The sequence below is a fragment of the Aphelocoma coerulescens genome, chromosome 5 (assembly GCF_041296385.1).
Source record: "Aphelocoma coerulescens isolate FSJ_1873_10779 chromosome 5, UR_Acoe_1.0, whole genome shotgun sequence".
Taxonomy (NCBI): domain Eukaryota; kingdom Metazoa; phylum Chordata; class Aves; order Passeriformes; family Corvidae; genus Aphelocoma; species Aphelocoma coerulescens.
The window spans coordinates 35453350-35474128 of NC_091019.1; the positions used below are offsets into that span (position 1 = coordinate 35453350).

The 20779-nt window shown below is 38.1% G+C and overlaps 1 protein-coding gene across 1 annotated transcript; it reads left to right on the forward strand.

Moving 5' to 3' along the window:
• Positions 1–11098: 11098 nt before the first annotated feature.
• EMC7 (ER membrane protein complex subunit 7) lies at positions 11099–19582 on the forward strand. The gene is made up of 5 exons (XM_069017679.1): positions 11099–11357; positions 13607–13726; positions 15606–15744; positions 16286–16366; positions 18193–19582. The coding sequence occupies exons 1-5, from the start codon at positions 11122–11124 to the stop codon at positions 18343–18345; spliced, it is 729 nt and encodes a 242-aa protein (XP_068873780.1). The 5' UTR covers positions 11099–11121; the 3' UTR covers positions 18346–19582.
• The last annotated feature ends 1197 nt before the right edge of the window (positions 19583–20779 follow it).

Genomic DNA, 20779 nt, shown 5'->3' on the forward strand with positions numbered 1-20779 from the left:
ATGAGACAAACTTCTTTTCTGCAAGAGTTAAATAATTTTTAGAGACTTTCAGAGGAGGGTTGCGACATACAAGAAACATGTTTGGTTCCAAATGGGGAAATTGTACAAATACAGGCAGCTGTTAGGACTGTGCACATTTCATTGCTATTGAATTGTCTTTTCTCGTGTGAATCAGCTGTCCTATTATCTACTTAGTCTAGATAAAAGTGGAATGATGGATTATTGGGGAGTTGAAGTCTTAACAGCTCTTGGCTGTAAGAAACCAAAACTGCTCTTTCTATTCTGACAGAATTGCTACAATGAATTCAGAAAATAACTATTTGTTGTATGTTTAGTTTGGAGAGCAGAAATCTCTTAATACTTTTTATGTCTACTAATAGTACTTTGTCTAGAAGCTTAAAGGCATAAGCATTTATGTATGTTTACTTAAAATTTTAGTTATTAAAATAAGTTTCTGACTGAATAGGGGAAGAAAAAAAGCAACCTTGCTGCATTAGTTAATTTTTGGATGACTGCCACCTCATGTTCCAGCTGCAGGAAACAGTAAATTATAAAAATACAATTAACCATCATTGTACACATAGTGATAAAACTTGATTTTCAACATTGTAAGGTTTAGGTAATTACTAGTGAAGCAGTAAAACAAAGCAGGACTAAAGAAATAGCTGCCAAGTTTTGTTCTCAACCTTGTGTTTTGGTAAGTCTAAAAAGCTTGACTTTTTAATCAGCCAAAATGAGTGGTGATCGATGGGAGTGTTAATTCTGGAGTGATTCTGTGCCAACAGCCATCATTAGCATAAGAATAAGCAGAGTAGCTGGTTGTGAAGTGAACCCTGCCCACCAGAGCAGCTGTCTTTTCACATAAATTTTCTTAGAGCCTTTTGCCTTTTTTTTTTTTTTTTTTAAGATGTTACAATTGAAGTGTTTTTGGATAAAGAGAGCAGAGAGGGAGTTTTCTAAATCTGTTAATTGGATGGTGGGGTAGTGCTGCAAGAGGTACCTCTAAAAATATTGCCCTCTGAGTGGTGGCATCAATAATCATTAAAGGGGGGTTGAGGGCTTGAACACAGGCACATTATGATCAGGACTGTGGCCAATGTGTGCTGTCCTGGATGTGAATGTAGGGAATTGCATAAAACTGGGGAAGGAGGAGTGACATACAGTACAAAAATTCCCATTACCTGAAAAGGATGCCTGTGATTGTTGGGAGATTGGGGTAGGATATTAACTCAAAGTGTTTCCTGTGTGCCTACTCCACAGTAGTGAGGCACTTCACAAAGGTAGGCTGGAGACCTGATGCTCACAGAGCAGTCATCTTTCTTGACAGTTGCTGCTTTTCCACCCCTTTGACGTGTTGGGGCACATCTGCTTGGCTGAATTTCCAGCTCCACATCCTTGTCACTTATCCAAGTGAGCATAAAATGCCTTCATATTTGGCACACCTAGTTTCCCAAGTGATGTCTTGTCCCTCAGGTCTTCCAGGTTCTCACTACAAAACAACTTTGTGCCATTGAACTGTGAAAACTCAGAGGCTTGTATACCCTACACAGGGCAACTGTGGAGGCCACCATGGCATTTAAAATTAAGCTGTTGTATTAAGAGGGTTTGTGTGTGTAAATGTTTTTTAAACACGAATGCCCTTCCAATATTCTACTGGGTATTAATTAAAAATGCCTACAGTTCCAAACCTTTACGAATGGTAGGCTGATGACTAGTTAGGGAGAAATCCTACTGCTTAGGGGTGAGTGGTTTGTTGGTTTGGGCTGGTGTTTTTTTCCTATTCACCCATCTTGCCTCCTCCTCTAAGTACAGTTCTTTAAATTTGTTGGTGGCAATTTGAATTTTCAGTTTTACAAGTTTGTCTTTCATGGTTTTCTGACCACACAAAATAATCAGGATGTTGGGTAGAGTGAGGATGTGTTATGTTCACAAAATGCTGTGTGAGCATGTTTGCAGTCATTTCTGTGTAGAAGTATCCTTTTTGCCCTTTCCTCTTCACTCCAATACATTTATGTTTCTATTGGTGGCATGTCCCTTAACATCTCTAAAGGGGTTCTTTCCACCTCACAGTTCGTGATTCAAAAAGCAGATTAGTTGCTTTCCAGATGAACAGAGAAGGTTGCTACTAAAGTTAAATCCAGAAAGGGGGGGGGGGGGGGGGTCCCAAGAAAAACCACCAAACCACAAACAGCAATTCAAAACTCAACCCAAACAAAAAAAAACTAGAATTCACTTGTCTTTAGCATAAAGTAGTGCGGTAGCCAAATGACAACAAATGCTGGTCTCCATTTTTCATTAAAAAGGAGACATTAGTCTCCTTTTTAGAGACTAATTAGAGAATTCTCTTTTTAGAGAATTAGTTTCTGAGCGAGGAGTCTCTGACATTACAAACTGTTTGGGGTTTTTCTAGGGTTAGTGCACTGTGATTTAGTTTACTTTCTAAGCGAACATTTGGTTCGTGACCTCAGCCACCTTACTCTGAAGGGCTGTAAATAAGAGAACGCCCTTGGAGCTTTTCTTCACAACTGGCAGCTTGCTAACTGCAGCTTTTACCTTAGGGACTAGCGAGGCATATTTCAGCATTTCTGTTTGCAGGATTTGGCATACATGCTTCTGACGCTGCTTTCTTATTTGATAGTTCTTTTTGAGCTCTGGAAAATGAGCATTTAGCCTCTAGTGATTCCTTTAAGTTTAGTTTGGTTGAAACAGTTCTGATGTCAAAGATTCTGCTTATGTGTACGGAACTGTAAGACCTCTCTTCCTTTGTAAGCTCACCAAATCTAAATCTTGATTGTAATAGGCTTCTGTATTGAGAAATCATTAATCTACAGATCTTAGTATCCTCATTAATACTTTTTTTTCCTGACAAAATTGATTTGTCCATGGTTCCTTTGTGGTATTTACTCAACTTATGGTATTTTTTCTATGTTATAGAGCAGTTTCTATCCATTAGCCCTAAGGTATGTCTCCAAGATACTGCTGTCCATGTGTTTCTGTTTTAGCATAATTGTCTCATTTTTCAGGCATTTATATGAGGTTGTCTTTTGGCCAGGAAATGTATTGAGAACTTCAACTGATTTTAATAGTCCAAAATACTATCTTCACTGGTGTTTAGGAGAAGTAAGGTTTTTGATGAAAATATCATTTGCGTTGGCTTTGCAGCAATATAATTGAATTTTACTTGTCTCAACAATGGGAGACTCAAGTGAGAGGAAGAACTAATTTGAGTCAGATGGCTCCAGCAAACCCTACCTTTTGTTCCCACATCTAGTGGTGAAATAAAAGGAAGATAAGCAGCAATTACTGATTTAAGGATGGTTTGAACCCAGCCTTAATCATGGCTACTGTCTCATATAGACGGCTGCTTCTCCTCAGGGCGCTGCCAGCAGTGAGCCATGCGGAGCTGTGGCATGTGTGGAGCAGCTGCAGCACTGCTCCCTGATCTGCTTTGTGAGCTTCAGACACAGCATCATCTCTGCTAAGAGACCCTTTTGGTGAACCCTTAGTAGGATTCTTTCCTAGCTGAACTACCCTTAGAAGATGTTCCAAACTCTCATCTAATGTTATGTTGAGAATTCAGTTATAAAAGAACATGTCTGTCTTTCCTGGATGTGCTTTTTCTAGGTTAAGATGTGACTGTGTGCTTTGTATGCCAGGAGAATGTTCTAATTTTAAATGCACAAGTTCAGACTTTCTGATCTCCCTATGTTTTGTCTGCCACAGAGACTGTTCAGCCAGATACTGGGCTATGTAAAAGCCTGCAGTGGGACTTGCTGGGGGTTCACCTGAGCTCAAGCTCTCTGTGGCCTTGCTGAAGAATGTTCCCCTTCCAGGTAGCTACACTGCAGCCTTTAAGAGGTCCAGTTGCTTTTGCATTGAGCATTGTGCTATGCTATGGAGAAAGGGATAGCACACAAGATTTGTCACTTTCAGAGATGACAGAGTGGTGGGTTTGATTTAGGTTGTACCTTTTCTAGACAGATATTACCTGGGACCTCAGTGCAATGTGTATTTTTGTTAAGAGTTTATGCACTGTTTCTTCCCCTCTCCATCCCACCCACCCATCCCCAACACTTGCAAGAATACAAAGCAGCCCTGGAAATTATTTGATTTTATTTTCTCCTCCTAATATTTTGACATGTCAATATCTAAAAACATATCTTTACACTTGCAAGAAGTAATTCTAAACTAGACACCAGAGTCTCTGTCACCTGAAATGAACAACAGTTTTAAGATGCTTTGCTGAATTCTTCAGGCTTGCAGGAGACACTAAAAGTTGTAAATTAAATCCTGCAACACTCTTTCAGTAGATCATAGTTACTTTATTTGCCTAAAATAAGAATCTAAAAGCAAAGCACAAAGTTAAATTCAGGACTTTTGCTATCTGTGGCAAAGCTACTACTTCCTGTGAGCCCTGAATTTTACCAGCCATTATAAGGAGCTTCCCAGAGGAGACTGCTGTCAAATATATTTACAGTACCCTTAAAAATAATGAAAGCAAGTAGCTAGAGGGGAAGAAAAGGCATTGCAAGGTCACTTATGCTATTATTTTGTTTCCAAAAATGTATGAGAAATAGAAAAATGACTCATTTTTATTTAGCTTAAAAAATTGAGGAAGGAAACATAGACTTCCAAACCCATGAATCATATGGCAAATACAAAACTTCATGCTGCATTTGGAAAGACTTTATATGATAATGCTAGTATTATAAATCTAAAATTTATTTCATTTAACCCCCACAGTGCTTATTTGAGAATTGGCAAATCCTGCTTCAGACTAAACTATTAAAGTAAAAAAAAATAGGTATTAATACAATATAGATGGAATCACTGTACTCCCATAGGGCTCTTATTTACCTCTAGTCTAAGGCTGACATAGATCTATTTGAGTCAAACAGGAACTACTAGTACTACTAATTGCAAAGCTGTTAATCACATTGCTTTAATGAAACTGTTTAACACACTGAATAGCAATGTAACAACGCATAGAAAATTACCTTGTTTGCCATTGATTAATGATAGAGAATGTGTGCAGTTCCCCACAGTGGGACATTTGAGCAGTTCTCTGTCATGTACAAACTCAGGCTCATTAAGTTAAGTCTTTACTTGCACAGTCTGATTCAGCATAAAAGCACACACAAGTAGCACTTTAAAGAAAAAAACAAGAATGCACTTTAAAGATAAAAACAAGATTCATATTTAGCTTACTTACAGTGTAATGGAGGTGTAATGCACCTCAAAATTATTTCATTCAGATAAACAAGGTAAATATTGAAAGATAGAAGAACAAAAGTTGTTTATTTCAACAACAGCTTGAAAAGAGTCACAGGAGAATTACAGGTTAATACATTGAAAGAAGACAGTAGGAAAAATTTATCAACAGTTATTCTTCTAAGTGTTGAATTTCTAAGAAGTAGCAGTTGGTGAACTTGTTTAGGTATCATCTGTGCATGTGTAGGTTATGTATCTTGAATGTCAGCCTTGTACAAGAAAGGTGTGTAGAGATAAAACTGAGGAAAGCTACAGTTCTCAGCTTCTCAAAAATGGACATAATGTGTTTAAAAGAAAAAGGTTTCTACAGCTACTGCTGAAGATTCACTTCAATTCAGAACCACTGTAATTTTCTCTGTAAATGAGAAAAGGAGTTTAAGACCCAGCTTTGTTTCTTTTGCTTTGTCAAACAGTGCAAGCTCACAGGTTTTACTACTTTCATATTTAGTTTGAATCTAGATTTGCTAATAGTGCACACTGTAATAGCTTTTGTAACAACATTTTTAATACACCAAAGAAAATGTTTATCATCTAGAAATTGCTACTCCAATTCCACTTGCATTGTTATACTTCTAAGTCCCACTATAAATTGTGTAAAATGAAGCTCCCCAAGAAAGTAATTTAAGGAACAGTAAGGTTTGAAATAGGGCAAATCAATCTTTAGTTGTCTTTGGACATTCACCCTCCTGAAAACCAGCATCAACATTCCTGATAGGCCAGAAATGGTTTAACTTCCAGCCAGAAGGAGGGTCTCTGTTGCTTTTGGCCTTTTTTTCTTCAGGTTCTCCTAGCACAGAGGTAACTGTAGCATAATTTAAGCAACTGCTTAAGGCTGTCTGAATTACTGCAGCCCTTCACATGTCAGATGCAGGATTTCCCAGACTCTCTGCAGGGCAGACAACTTGTAGACCTGCTTTCTGAGCATGTCACACGCTTGGTTCCTGAACAGGCTTCTCTCTGGTAGAACATTCTACGAAAGTGCTTGCAGCTACTTTGTGTTGCTCTGAGCTCCTGTCAGATGTGAACCAATTCTACACAGCATGTGAGCTTCTTGAGCCTGAAATACAAAGAAAGGAATGTCATTTTGTGGTTGTCTATTACTAACACTGCAGTAAAGCAAAAGCATGCTTTCATATATCATTCTGTAAAGGATGTGAAGATAATGCTGTATTACGTGGAGGCCACCTTGTGGCATTATGGAAGTAAAATCCAGATGTAAAAAAACAACAGCATTTAGACTGCATACCAAGATATAAGGATGCTAAACTGCTTATATTTTTAGAACCCAAACAGCACAGTGATGTGTCATTCTAGCCTCATGTGAATGATTACAGGTGCTTTCCATACAAGTAACAACACAGGAATCTGAGGACGTGTGTAGCATCATTCTGTGGGTCATAGCTTCTTACCTAGTCAGCTTAATGAATGCTGCAATTCTTAAACCCACTGCTTGCATGGTTAATGCACAATTGCTGCTTAACAGACATGTAGGGACAAATTTTTATGGAGAACAGGAGCAGATGAGGAGTGCAGTCAAAGTACTGTAAAACTGACTTCCAGGTTACCATCATGGTACGTATTTGTTCTGCTTGCTGGAAACTTTTACAGCAGGAAAATTATGCTCCTTTTCCCTGTACTTAAACTATTAATTAAATTCTTCCACCAAAGAATGAAATTTGAATTTAGTAAAGATCAGTTCAGTTGCAACCAGACAAAACTGGCTATCATCTTGCAATCTCAATGTCAGCATTTGCTATCTCCTAGGATAAGCGTGCCAAAGTAGAAGTATTCTGTTCATGGTTTTGGACATATATTACAAGAAGATGAAAACAATTCATTCCTGGAAAAAAAAAGTCCTGAAGAAGTTTGCCTGGTCAACTTGAAGTGAAAGCAAACAAGGGAGTAGGGGAATGTTATCTCTCTGAGACAGGAAAGTCCTCAATTGTACATGCTGACTCCACGCTGTGGGTGTGGACGTGTTGGAGATGCACGAATTATTCTGACAACTGAAGAGTTTACAGGGAATTAAGAGATTTTCTGCCCTACCATAGAGTCATTTAGATTGCCAAAGGCCTTAGGTCATTGAGTCCAGCCAATAACCTGACACTGCCAAGTCCACCACTAAACTGTATTCTGTAAGCATCACATCTCACGTCTCTGTGTCATTTAAATACTTCCAGGAATGGGGACTTCACCACTTCTCTGAGCAGCCTGTTCCCATGTTTGACAACCCTTTTGATTAAGAATTTTTTTCCCCAATGTCCTATCTAAACCTCCCCTGGTGCAATTTGAGGCCATTTCCTCCTGTCACTTGTTACTTGGTTGAAGAGGCTGATCCACACATTGCTGCAACTTCTTTTCAGGTAGTTTTAGAGAACAGTAAGATCTCCCCTGAGCATCCTTTCCTCCAGGATAAGCAACCCCAGCTCCCTCAGCTGCTTCTTATGAGACTTGTTCTCCAGACCCTTTGTCAATTTCATTGCCATTGTTTGAACAAGCAATCTGTTACAAGCAGACTGGGATTTTGGAGCAACTGAAGATGGCCTGCATACATTTCTGCCCCAAGTCAGAGACCCTCTCAGGGCATCTTATATTCAGAAGAACAAAAATGCTGTTGTGAATTCAGGCTGCAATCCTGACTTTTCTGTCCGAATTACCATTTCTAGTGTAGCACAGTAAATTGCCAGTAGATGGCATTATGACTCCACATTACAATAATTTTTTTTTTTTTTTTAATGGTGCTGAAAGAAATACGCAGCACCATTTTTGCTAATTTGGTGTTTAATCATAGTAAAGCTCCTTGGGTAGGAGAGAGCTCAGTAAATGAGTTACCTGGCTGTGGCCTTTCACAGTACCTTTATGCTGAATTGTTCCATCTATCTTCAGTTTATGTATTCTCATAAACCTGTTCTCTTGGCTGGGCATTTTGATTTCTTCTCACCTCTAATTAGTTTATCAAAAACCAAATAGGCTGTAGCTATGAGTATTCTGATGCACATGTAATTCTTATTTATTCTTCGTGTCAGTAAGGACTGTATCTTTGCTTCCACTGAACATTTGTGAACCAGCATTATTCATCTGGTGTGTTGAGTGTTGTTATCTGTGTATCTATATCGGGGGACTGACTCAAAGATTATGGTAAGATTAGAGGCAGATGGCTGAAGGTGCTCCCTGCTTGTCTGGTCAAAGTCAACACCTCTGCATATTCAGCCTGAGTCACGCACAAAACCGATTTTGGGCTGCTGCAGTTTGTGGTCCAGTGTCTGTCTGGTGTATTACAGTAAACCAGTATCAATGACAAATCATTTTCAAAAGCAAATATTTAAATACTAGCCAAGGTACTATTATCTTTATGGAATAGAAGTTTTCAGAGCAATTACACTGAAGTGTTCAAAGATGAATTATATGCCTTACTAATGGTGACCTGTAAGCAAAAAACATGTAGCAAGTTTTGCTAGCATTTCGACTGTGAAAAGGATTCATCAAAAAAAAAATTCTGCTGCATTTTTTGCAAACTGCTTCTATCCTTGGGAGATTAAAAAACTCTCTTACTACTTAAGAGTATCCAACAGTATACAAACTGCTTAGTTCTTTGTAAACAGCTATGATGATCTTAGATTCTGATGTGGTGTTCAGAGGCATTTAATGGGTCTCCTCTGCTTTTTCAGTTTGTATGTGAAACCAAAGGTGACAAGAATCTGGAGACACAGATTTCAGTGTTACCAGTGTGATGGCATTACATTAATCTTGACCTTCTCTTTGTTCAACCCATTAGGGGCTGTCAGCTCTCATCCATCTGGCTGACAATTCTGTAGCGTTAGCAGCAGCTGGTTGACAACTCAGACAAAACTGAAAATCTGCTTGTGAGCAGGACAGAACTTTTAAGAAACTTGTAATTTTCTATGTAGCTGCTAGTCAAGGAGGGAATCTGTCAATGAATCCATAACTACATGGAAGTCATTCTTGACTGCACTTTCAAGTTCATAGAATTGTTTGGTTGTTTCAATTGAACTGAAACTGTTACTTGGCTGTTTTATCTGTCTTTTGATGAGAGATTCACTTGAAATCAAGCTGCAGAAACAACTTTGCTAATAGTAAAATTCCTTCCAGAAAAAAAACAGGTAGCATCTCCCAGCTGATGTACTAATTGTTTTGATAAATACATACCTGGATGTTTTTATATCTTTTTTTCCATTTGTACTACTGTTCTTCTGGGATTTGTTCTTTCTACCTAGAAGACAAACATCCAAAGCACAATATGAAAACTCATGAAATAGCATTGTGAAATCCACTCAAGCTGCCATTCTAGCTAGTCTTAGCCAAATAAAAAGGCAGTAATCAACCAAGTTAATTTTTTTCTCAGTTGTGTGCACTTAAAGATATGGTAACTAATATGTCTGTATGAAAGAGAACTTTTAATATGTAAAGAAGTTACACGGTGAGAGGACAAGAGACTACTAACCTAACACTGAAAAGTGTGCATGCCAATGCAGCTATTGGATAAGGCAAGATGCTGTTCAATTAACCTCTCAGTTTGTTAACAGGATGATAAATATAGAGAGAAGCTTCTTGGATTAGATTATGAAAGAACAAATAAGGAGTTTTTTTCCTTTGGGTTCTCCAAGGATTTAAACCAAGAAACTGTATTATGTAGGTTATAAAAATAAATTGTTAGGATGAGGAAATCCTTAAAGGTGGAGGGCATTATCATTCATACTGTGGTCTGACACTATCCTAATACAGTTCCTTGAGGGCATTTTAAAAAAGGAGCATTTTTACACCAACTGCATGTAAAAACTAGTACCATGATCTGTCACTATGAAGATGATGTCTCTCAGTGGTGTTGTACTGGAAAGAGTGTTGTGTCAGTAGCTTTAGCATAAATGCTACTGCTTAGTGGTTCTATTGGTAAGTACTTCTAGCACTATTCAGTTCTGGCATTCTTAGGTTTCCACCCCCAAAACTACTGGAGTTTTAGGTGTTTGTGAACTTATGTGACAGAAGAACCTCACAGATCATGTCTTCCTGATTTTCTCCAAATTAGACAGCTCAGAGATACTACCAGACAAATAATTCACAACATCCCACTGACATAGGATGACATATGCTTTTTAAATCATGCCTAGTATAATGTAATGTTTTTATTATCAGCTGATGACCAGGCTCATCTTGTCTAATGATAGTGTCTTCCACAGGTTCAGTGATTAACTCTGACATAAATTAGAGGTAAAAGGAAGCAAGTGTAGCCACAACGTGACAACGAATACATATGACGTAACAGGATGTGCTTTGTAAAGGGAAATTAGGGGGCAGGGAAGGTATTACAGTCCTCCTGGTTTCTCCCATAAATCTGTTTAGCCTGCTAAGTAACACATTTTCATACTATTGTAACTAATCAGAAACAAACTGCAGTGCTATAAATAATTTTAAAAGATGACACTTTAGGCCACGTTTAATCTTTTGTAAGCTTTTTGTTACTTTTTTCCCCCCTAGAAAACGTTTATTAGTCTTTTCATGACAACTATTAAGATTTCTAACTAAAATGCCTTAAATATATCCATTACCAAGAAAGGTACATCAACTTCTTACGCATTTATTTTCTCCAGGTTCACATGTGTTTCATTCCACATTTTAAGTGGCAACGTATCTTATCCTTTGCTTTTACTCACAAACCGAAGCACAAGGGAGCCGTCCCTGTTCTTCCAACGCCTGCTTGTGCCGTGAGCTGTGCGACGCGGGACTCGAACACGCTCCCCGCTTACGCGGCGGCAGCGCCGGGGGCGGGGCCGCGCCGGGCCCGCCCATCCCCGCCGGCGGCGGGCGCAGGCGCAGGGCGGGCGGCGCGCGGCGATGGCGGCGCGGGCCGGGGGCCTGTGGCTGGCGCTGCTCTGGCTCTCGGCGGCGCCGCTGCCCCGCGGCGTCCGCGGATCGGAGCCCCCCGGGCCGGTGGAGCCGTCGGGCGGCGCGGGCCCAGGGGAGAGGTTTAAGATCGAGGGCCGGGCCGTGGTGCCAGGGGTGAAGCCGCAGGACTGGATCGCGGAGGCCCGGGTGCTGGTGGACGGGGAGGAGCACGTCGGCTTCCTGAAGTGAGCGGCGGGCGGAGCGGAGCGGGCGGGGCGGGGCGGCGGCTCGGGTGCCGCGGGGCGGCGGGCGGCCCTGCCCGGGCGGGAGCCGGCGTCTCCCGGGGCCCCATGGCCCGCTCGCAGGCCTGGCCCGGTCCGGCCCTTCGATGGCGGGCGGTGGGGGCGGCTCCTGCAGGGCTCGGCCGTGTCCCGGTCAGCCGCGCATAGCTGTGGGATCGTGGAATCACAGAATCCCGAGTTGAGCTGCTGGCGGTACTGGGAACACTGCCCCCACACCGCCCGCCTTGTAAGGGGCCGAGCACGGCCAGCCGTGCAGTGCCGTAGGTTTTGGCCTCAGCCTCCAGCAGACGTATCCAAACTGATGACTCAGGTTACTGGCCAAAAACTTTGGAACGTAATTTTAATTAAAAAAGAAAGAAACAACCCAATCAAACAAAAACCCCAAAGGCGTTTGCACTGTCTGGAGGACAATGTGTTTATTCTCAGCTTCTGCTGTAAATTCTGCCACTTCTTATTTAAGAACCTCACCTTGGCTAAGAATTTACCCGATATGAAGACACGTTTGTTCATGGCAGAAGTTACAGCTGTAGTTCTGTGTTAAGAGTACTCGTGAAAAATCTTAACTGCACTGGTGAAAGCCGCTTTAAGAGATGTGGTTTTATTCCTTCACACATCATCATGCAAATGCCGCTGGAAGCTGTAAAGATTCAGTCTCGGGTGGCACTGAATATATTCAGATAAGCAAAAGATCTAGAGAATCTAAGGCACACAAATTATCCTCAGAATTAGGAACTGAACTAATGTCATAATTTCAAGAGTAGAAGTAAATTCTAAAAGCTCTTCATGATTTTCAATACAGTATAATACATTGCTTTTAAAAGATATATAAAAAAGATTTTATGGAATTAAGATGTACCCTCATAAATATTCATATTTTTAAATTAATCCCTCTGTAATAAGCGTTAACTTTGAGTTCTATCAATAAATTAGCACAATAGATTCTGCTCTGCAGGTCTTGTAGAATCTTGACAGTGTAACACCTGCTAAGCCACTACAAACAAGTTATGAGAGCCTGACATATTTGGGAGCTGATTTAATAGCTGCTATCAGGCAAATTTCTAAATGTTTAATTGAAACTCTAAATTTCTCAAATACTGTAAAGAATGAAAAATTGAAAGGAAATTCCTAGGGAAACATCCTTATACCACTTGCAGTATAAGAGTGTAAGCATTCTTAGAGATTCAAATCATCACATAAAGGTGGGTAGGTCCTTGCATGTTAGAGAGAGGTCTGGTATGAAGGACATAATGACAAATTCGTTGAGAATTCACTTTTAAGAGGGCTCATTCATTTGTTTTTCTTTTCCCTGTTTCTGATGTGTTAGGGTTTATTACATTTTTTGCCCTTTGAACAAATTCTTGTCTTAATTTTGAATCTTCTTTTCAGAAAAGAGAGCTTTGATGTTGCTCTTAACAAGGTAGAGAACACTAGGGTTTTCTTACTGGAAACTTCTGGAAACACACAGGAGGAAAACTTCTGTACCTTTAAGGCAACTAGTGCTGAAGCTTTCAAGTAACCTTTTACTAATATTTTCATTGAATATTCAAGTTTCACATTTTAAAATAAAAGCCACCGGTATAAAAATCCCTTCTGTGTATATGTTCAGAACTCTTAGTTTCCTTATTGCTTATTGAGCTTTCCGGCGTGGGCTGGTCCTAAAGGGAGCAATTAGAATTAAAAACTGCTATTTCGCAACAAAGGCACAAATTGCTATTTTTGTGCATTGCAAATCGTCCCTAATGCCAACCCACACTATGTAGGATGTCAATCTGGGAGGGTTTTTGCTTTCAGCAGAAGTACTGAAGTAAAGTAAACTTCATTGTATGTATTTCAGAAGGCGGAAGGAAGGTGTAAATTACTTCTGCCATCACTTAAATACATGAAATATAACTTACTTCAGGTCTTATTTGGGCTGCTAAATTATTCCACCAGCAAGACAACACCTTGAGGGCACAACAAAATCTTTAGCCTAACAGGGAATTTCTGCTACTGTTGCGGCATGCATTGATGAACTTAAGGGGCTTGATATTGTGAGTGGTGACTGATTTAAATTTTCTATTTGGTCACTGTGGTTGTATCAAGAATTATAATATAAAATGATATAGCTTCTTTAAGAAAAAAAAAACAACAGAGAATCCTGTCTTATATTCTGGAGCATACTGAAATATTGTGGAACTCACTGTTTTTTTCAGGACAGATGGAAGTTTTGTGGTTCATGATGTGCCTTCAGGATCTTACGTAGTGGAAGTTATATCCCCTGCTCATAAATTTGAGCCCGTGCGAGTTGACATAACTTCAAAAGGCAAAATGAGGTGAGCGTTTCCTGATTTGCCTCTGTACTGATGAATTTCATGTGCCTGACAGCACAGTACAAGAACTCATGGAAACAGTGCTGTAGGTCTGATACTCCATCTCAGACTGTATGTGTCAGTTTCTTTTAACATCGCTTCTAGAAGCATGTTTCTCATATTTCAAAGTCTGCTATCTTTCTTCCTTTTGTATTTATGGCCTGAAATAAGAAAAAGTAGACTTAAAAGTCCATCTATTTGTTTGCTTTTCTTATTTTTTTATGCAGCTACCCTGAAATAAAATCTAGGCATAAATCAGTTAACTGCTTTATTATTTGTCAGCACCTTTTTTTTTTTTTTCTTCCCTTTTCCATTTCTTTAATAAATGTTCTATGAGGACTTGGCACAATGAAGTTTTAAATATTTCTGTTGCACCCCTGTAGGATACTTGTTACAGTTACTGGTTAATACTAGCAGTTGACCGTTTGCATGTTTTCTGTAGGATTGTTAGCTTGTTTTTATGCTGTAGCCAAACCACTCCTGACTCTATACCTGTAACTGCAGACTATTCAGTAGTACAGAAAAATCTATCTATCAAGGTGGTTTTCATTTAAATGAATATGCTTGTAGTTACTTGTTTTTGTCCAAGCATGCACATAGCATCTTAACTTCCAGGAATACAATCATCAGTGTAAATACTCCAGCAGTGTATTTAGGGGGGGTTAAAAATTGAAATCTCACTGAAAACAGTGAAGTCTGTTTATAATGCTAATTAATATAATAATTTATAATATATAATTAAAATATTATAATAATGTTTAAGCTTATAATAATCTCAAGCAATTGTTTGAACTTAGGTTTTTTCAAAACTTTATGTAATTTTTTTTCATACTTTGTTAGTATCTTACTGGCAATAATTAATATGTAATAAATACAAAGATATAGACGAAATATTGGGTATAACCTCAGCCTTAGCACTGTTTGTGTGTCTAAGGACTAGTGAGGTGACAGATTTGATGTTGAGTAAGTTGCTAGGATACATCTGCAGAGGAAAGTAGCAGGAGGCTTGGCATCTCTACCAGCCCAACAGATAAAAATTCTATGATGAGAATGCAGTTGAGGAGTCAGAGATGCATGAAAAATGATACTTGGGGAAAATGTCCACAGGGCTTTTTTAAGGGATGTGCTGCCTTAGAAAAATATGCCTTTAAAAGTTCCTAGAAAGAGGAAACAGCGCGTGGATAACAGATGTATTTGGTAAGATCTACTTGAAAATCTCAAGTTTTTGAAGAAAATACATAGTATAAGGTAGGAGGGAAAGACATTCTATGGATGAGTATTTGGTGAAAAATTCAGAAGGAATAAATTATTTATGGGCAAAAGTCATCCCTGGAGTTGCACAAAGTAGGTAAATATTCATAAATCATGAGAAGTGAGTCAAGAGTGGCAAAGGTGTTAGTACTGAGTAATTACCTAAATATTAGGCCCCAATGAAGAATACTAGTGAAGAACTATGGAAAAACCTTACAAAGTAATAAAGACCGAGGTTCAGTATTGATAAATGCAAAATAATGCACTTATGGAAAAGGTACTAACTTCACATCCAAGTAATTGATGTCCTGAGCAAACTGATTAAACTACACTGCACTGTTCAAATCTGGACCCTAAACAGCATAGTTTTTCTTGCTCGTTATCAAGGTGACAAAAAATGTTTTGCTTTTGATTTTATAAAACATGCTGCTGAGAGAAACCAGCTTTTGAAAAGTGAAGCCTAGCTGACACTGCTTAGCAGATGATTTTGTTTGTAGTATTTTATTAAAACTTGTTCGAATTTTTTAAAATCTTTATTATTTACTGTAGATTCTATGTTTATATTTTCAATTATTTACATTTTGCTTAATAGAGCAAGATATGTGAATTACATCAAACCCTCTGAAGTTGTCAGGCTGCCTTACCCACTCCAGATGAAATCTTCTGGACCACCTTCATACTTTATAAAGAGAGAATCTTGGGGATGGACAGATTTCCTCATGAACCCTATGGTATGTACAGGAAACATACAAATATTAAAAGTATACTAAGGATCCAAATACAGCTACTAGTGATAATACTAAGAATAAAACAGTTGAGGAAAAATTTGCATTTTTCCTTTGCTCTTCTGAGAGGATTGTATTCTTTGTTTTTGCTTGCTTACAAATGGAAAGTTTTTCTGTGACATCTCCTCCCCTATATCCCACTGTTAACGTACGTCCTCTGAAAATAGCCCCTAGTCTCCTCCTTCGACCATGTGATGCTGTTCTAGTAGTGCAGAGATCAACATGTTGCAAAATTGTAATTGCAACAGGTGTAAGAGAGAACAACCATTTGCTTTATTGGTCCAACTTTGAAATCTATTATTTAAAGCACAATAGTCCCTTATCAGGTTTCTTTCCTGACAAGTGGATTAATGTTACTGGTGTACTGATTTAGAATGCAGTAGTTCTAGAGTCTGGCTGTTTAGTAGAGCTTAATTTTATTTTAGTAGGTCTAAAAGTGTTTAGAGCAACACCTAAGCTGAAGAGGTATTTCCTGTTTTCTCTGTAGGTGATGATGATGGTTCTTCCATTACTGATATTTGTGCTTTTGCCTAAAGTTGTCAACACCAGTGATCCTGATATGAGGCGGGTAAGTATGTTTAATTGATGCATCTGTAGAGAACAAAGATAATGAGAATTCAAGGCACAGAAAAGTAATAAAAACAAAACTGTGCTTTAATAGAAGGCTTAATGGGCATCATTTATTCAGCTGATATACACTGCTGCTGTTTTAACAACATGTCATTTGGTAAGTGTCGAGTGTGATGTGGGGTTCTCTTTCCCTTCAGCCTAAACCACAGTTTAGTACACTGTTAAATCCAGATGTCACACTAGTGTGTATGATATGGAGTCTTAATGAAGTCATTAAATTATCTGATTTATTGTCCTTTCATCATGCAAAATGCCGAATAAGCAGAAGGCTAGGACAAAGTGGAGGTTCAAGGTGTTGGCTAAATCTTTTCTTTTTACAAATATTATTTGTCTGTCATGAGTGGCTGCTTTTTGAAGGCTTGGTTAACTAAAAACTCCTTTTTTGTGTAAATGACCACTGTCTTCAGTAGTACTTTATAGGTGTCTGAGGTTTTTTTTGGTTTTTTTTTAAATAAGTAATAGCTTTATAAAGCATATCAAAGCTGTGTAATGCTCTTTTGGCTATAGTTTTGATTAAAAAACAGATACAAAGATATGCTAGGTATTCATGGCATGTTCTTCAAACCAAGCTGAACTCTTGAAGTTGAATTTTAAAAAAAGATAATCACGTATTTCTTACTTTTTCCAGTGATCTGACACTGCTTATGGACAGGCTGTTATGATGGTAAAACCATCAAAACTTCTGATGATTTAGTCCTTATGATAAAACTGATAGGACTTCTTAAGGAGAAATTTACCTTTAAAGAGTAGAAAAAAGTTGTTTTTAAGAACTAAATTGCAATGGCATTCTCTAGATGACCATGTATTGAATTGTTAACTTGTGGGGTATATGGAGCTTGTATAAGGTTTTTCAAATTAACTTGTTTTCCTTTATGGAATCAGCACAGTACTAGTTCGTATAGAAAGTTTAATGATTTAGTAACTGTGCTTATTGTAGGGGTGTTAAGTACAGAAACAGTGTAGATGCAATAGTAACAAAGGCTACTAAAATGCCTTGAAAGCACTTAAAGATCCATCATTCTGAATGGGAGAAGAACAAGGTGACAATCCCACATGAAAGTCACAATTGCTATAAGCATTATCCCTTGTGTACGAGCAGTTCAGCTGTCATATGCATTAAAAGTACTTCAAGATTGGTTTATTTTAAAACATGCTAATTCATCTCAGAGAACCACTATGCTAAACCCTAAAGTTACATTAAGCTTATCTGGATATATGGTCTTACATTAAAATCATTTCTTTCTTGAAGGAATGAAAACTCAGCTGCACTACTCTAGTAGCTTGGTGTCAGAAAGTAGGGCAAGAAATATATCTAATCCCTTTAAGCAGCATCAAAAATTTGTTAATTTGCTATGAATAATACTAATTTGAAACAAAAAAGTGTGACATCTATGAGAACACAGATCTGAATATCTAAACAATAGCCTAGATTTTAATATGGGGAAAAAAAGTGCTGAAAATAAATAATTTTTATCTTTTGGATTTTTTTTTATCAGATGCTTGCCCTGTCAGACTGCTTAAGACATGGTTACCATTTTCCATGCACCACTGTTTTTAGTTTTGGGGTTTTATGTTTCTTTGTGTAGCTGGGTGTTTAGCTGTGGTTGCATAAAACTATGTAGCAATATGTATCCTGGAGCACTACAAAAAGTAAAACAGTATTTGGGAAAATTTGGTATCCTTCTCATACAATCTTTCAACTGATGCCTTAGATACAGCCAGAATTGTTATAAGCTATTAAGATTATCTGATCTTTGCATGCAGGAAATGGAGCAGTCAATGAACATGCTGAATTCCAACCATGAGCTGCCAGATGTGTCTGAATTCATGACAAGACTTTTCTCTTCAAAATCTTCCAGCAAGTCTGGTGGTAGCAGCAGTAAAGCAGGGAAAAGTAGTTCTGGAAAAAGGAGGTAGTTAAGTCTTCCTCCTAAGTCTGAGTTTGCACAGCTGCTTGTTATCATGTGGTGTCATGTTTATTTGTCTTGAAAGATGAAAAAGCCACTACTGTACTTTAACCAGGCACAACATACATTATGCTACAAGTGTGGTTTGTAGCTTTTTTTTAGACTGTATAAGCTGTTTTGTACTTGACAGTAAGCAAAAGAGGACATGGCTTCAATACTGTACCTGTATAAAGTTATTGATGATACTGAATTAACTATATTGTTCTGTAGAGAATTAAAATAAATTATACAATGTGCTTCACAGTGATAAATGTCTTAAGACAATGTATAAAAAATTTCAAAGATAATGGAAGTGGAATTCAGTTTTAAGATGTCTTTAATGTTTTACACTTGCTGTTGAGTTCTAAAATGAACTAATCATCCTTTCAAAATTGAGTTGTGAGTTTACTGAGTAAGTTAGTTGCTGGATCAGCTTGTCACATGTTGCATATAAAATCATTTTATTTTATGCTGTTTGCTGCCTGTACAATTTACAGAATCGCAGAGTGGGTAAGGTTGGAAGGGACCACAGTGGAGCCTCTGGTTCAGTCTCCCAGTCATGGTCATGATAGAGCACATGGCACAGGATTGCATCCAGATGGTTCTTAGATATCTCCAGTGAGGGAGACTCCACAACCTCTCTGGGCAATCTTTAGTTAAAAGATTTTCCACTATATATTGCCCAGTTTTATTCTGATCTACTTTCTGCTAAAAACTTTGGGAGGAAAAAAAGCAAAGTATATTGCATGAGAAAGTCATTTAAGCTGTCAAGATCTTGGATCTTTCTTTTCTAGATTACATGTATCATTTCTGCTACGCTTAGACTTCTTACTGTTTTTCTGCATGCTGTGCTTTCAGCTTACCAGTGGTATGATTTGAGGCCAAATACAGAATTTTAAATGAAGTTAAATTTAACTCATTTTAAAATGAAAGGAAAGAGCTTAAGGTGTAGTAGGAAGGCAAATTCTGCTTATCTTATAAATTGTGGTCCAAAGTATATGGCTCTCGAGGAATTCTAAGTCACTGGCAGAACTTTGTTCTTCAAGCATGCCTGTGTATCTCTTATGCAGTGTCTTTTCAGGCTACCCAGAGAAAAGTTGAAAAAACTGATTGTTTTTCTCTAGTTAAACATTTGCAAATTAAAATGACAGCAATACTTGCCAAACCCTATTAGCAACAGTCAATAAATTATTTTTTTTCAGCATAAATGCTGTTCTTCTTCATGTTTACAATTTGTAGCTTCTTAGGTAACAGTGTCCATGCAGTGTAGGTAATGTATATCTGCTTCCAAAAGTGGTCTTTAACATTCACTCACAGTACATCTGAAGTAAAATCAATTCTAATGCATTTATTTGTTCTGCCATACACACAAGAGGGCTATAAATTTTCTTAGAATACATATTTAGTAGTTATGCTGGGAAACATAAAAGTTGCAAAAGAATAAATACTCATTCATAAGATTAAGTCTTTTTAAGATGCTGGAGAAGAAATAACCCAATGTTTTCTGTGGACAATGAAAGATTTCAGTCTGCAAAGTAAGCTGCACATTTTTCCTCTCTTTTTGTTTTGCTTGAATGGTCTTTTTGCTTCACATATTAAGTAAAATATTTTCAGTGGGGACAAGAGGATAATTGGATGTTCTTGCTGGAAGGATCTACTGAAAAAGTGTCAAGTTGCACTGGTGAAGAAAAAAAAAACATAAAAAAAAACCACCACTCCTCTTTCAGCAGTATCTTACTGAAAAATTTAGATGAAAAACAGGAAGCAGTTCTTTGAAGATGGAGCAATTAGCATTGTTACTTTGCTGTCCTGGAAAGTACAAGCCATGAGTTACTTTTGTTTAACAGTAATTGAAATAACAACTGGATTGCATTAGATTGTAATTAATCATACTCTTGCATTTTTCCATGTTACAAAGGTAAGAACTAATATTTCTGCCTTCTTTCATGGTGTCTGTTCACGTTCTTGATTTGTCTTCAAGGGGGGACGGAGAATTCAGGCCATGAAAAGATGAAAATCTTTGTTAAGAGTTCAGAGTGAAAAAGTTCACAGGAATTGTAAGGATCCTAGTAAAACTTTGGAAGGTGCATATGGAATATTCAACGCTTCTCTTTTTCTTAGGACTTTGTATATGAAGGTTGAGGCAGTTTCTTTGTGCATCAGGATCAGATGCAGTGTCCCTCTCTCAGAAACCTGTTACCAGAAAAATCCAAGTCCAAAAATCTTGGATTATTCACCTCCTTTTCAGACACCTTTGTGATAAACTAATTTGTAGAAGTGTTTGTCTACTGCTGAACTACTGCAAGTTACATTTTTTTTTAATTTTAGAGCTGGAATCTGTGTGTCAAGTGAGCAAAGAGGTTCTAGCCGGAGTGCGTTGGTCACTTATGGTCAGTTGGTCATTG

Bases quoted from the DNA above. Each gene is read 5' to 3' on its own strand.
- EMC7 (XM_069017679.1), top strand. From the start codon at position 11,122: ATGGCGGCGCGGGCCGGGGGCCTGTGGCTGGCGCTGCTCTGGCTCTCG. The intron at 13,727-15,605 runs GTGAGCGTTTCC...TTTGCTTAATAG, and splicing joins ACTTCAAAAGGCAAAATGAG to AGCAAGATATGTGAATTACA. The intron at 16,367-18,192 runs GTAAGTATGTTT...CTTTGCATGCAG, and splicing joins GTGATCCTGATATGAGGCGG to GAAATGGAGCAGTCAATGAA.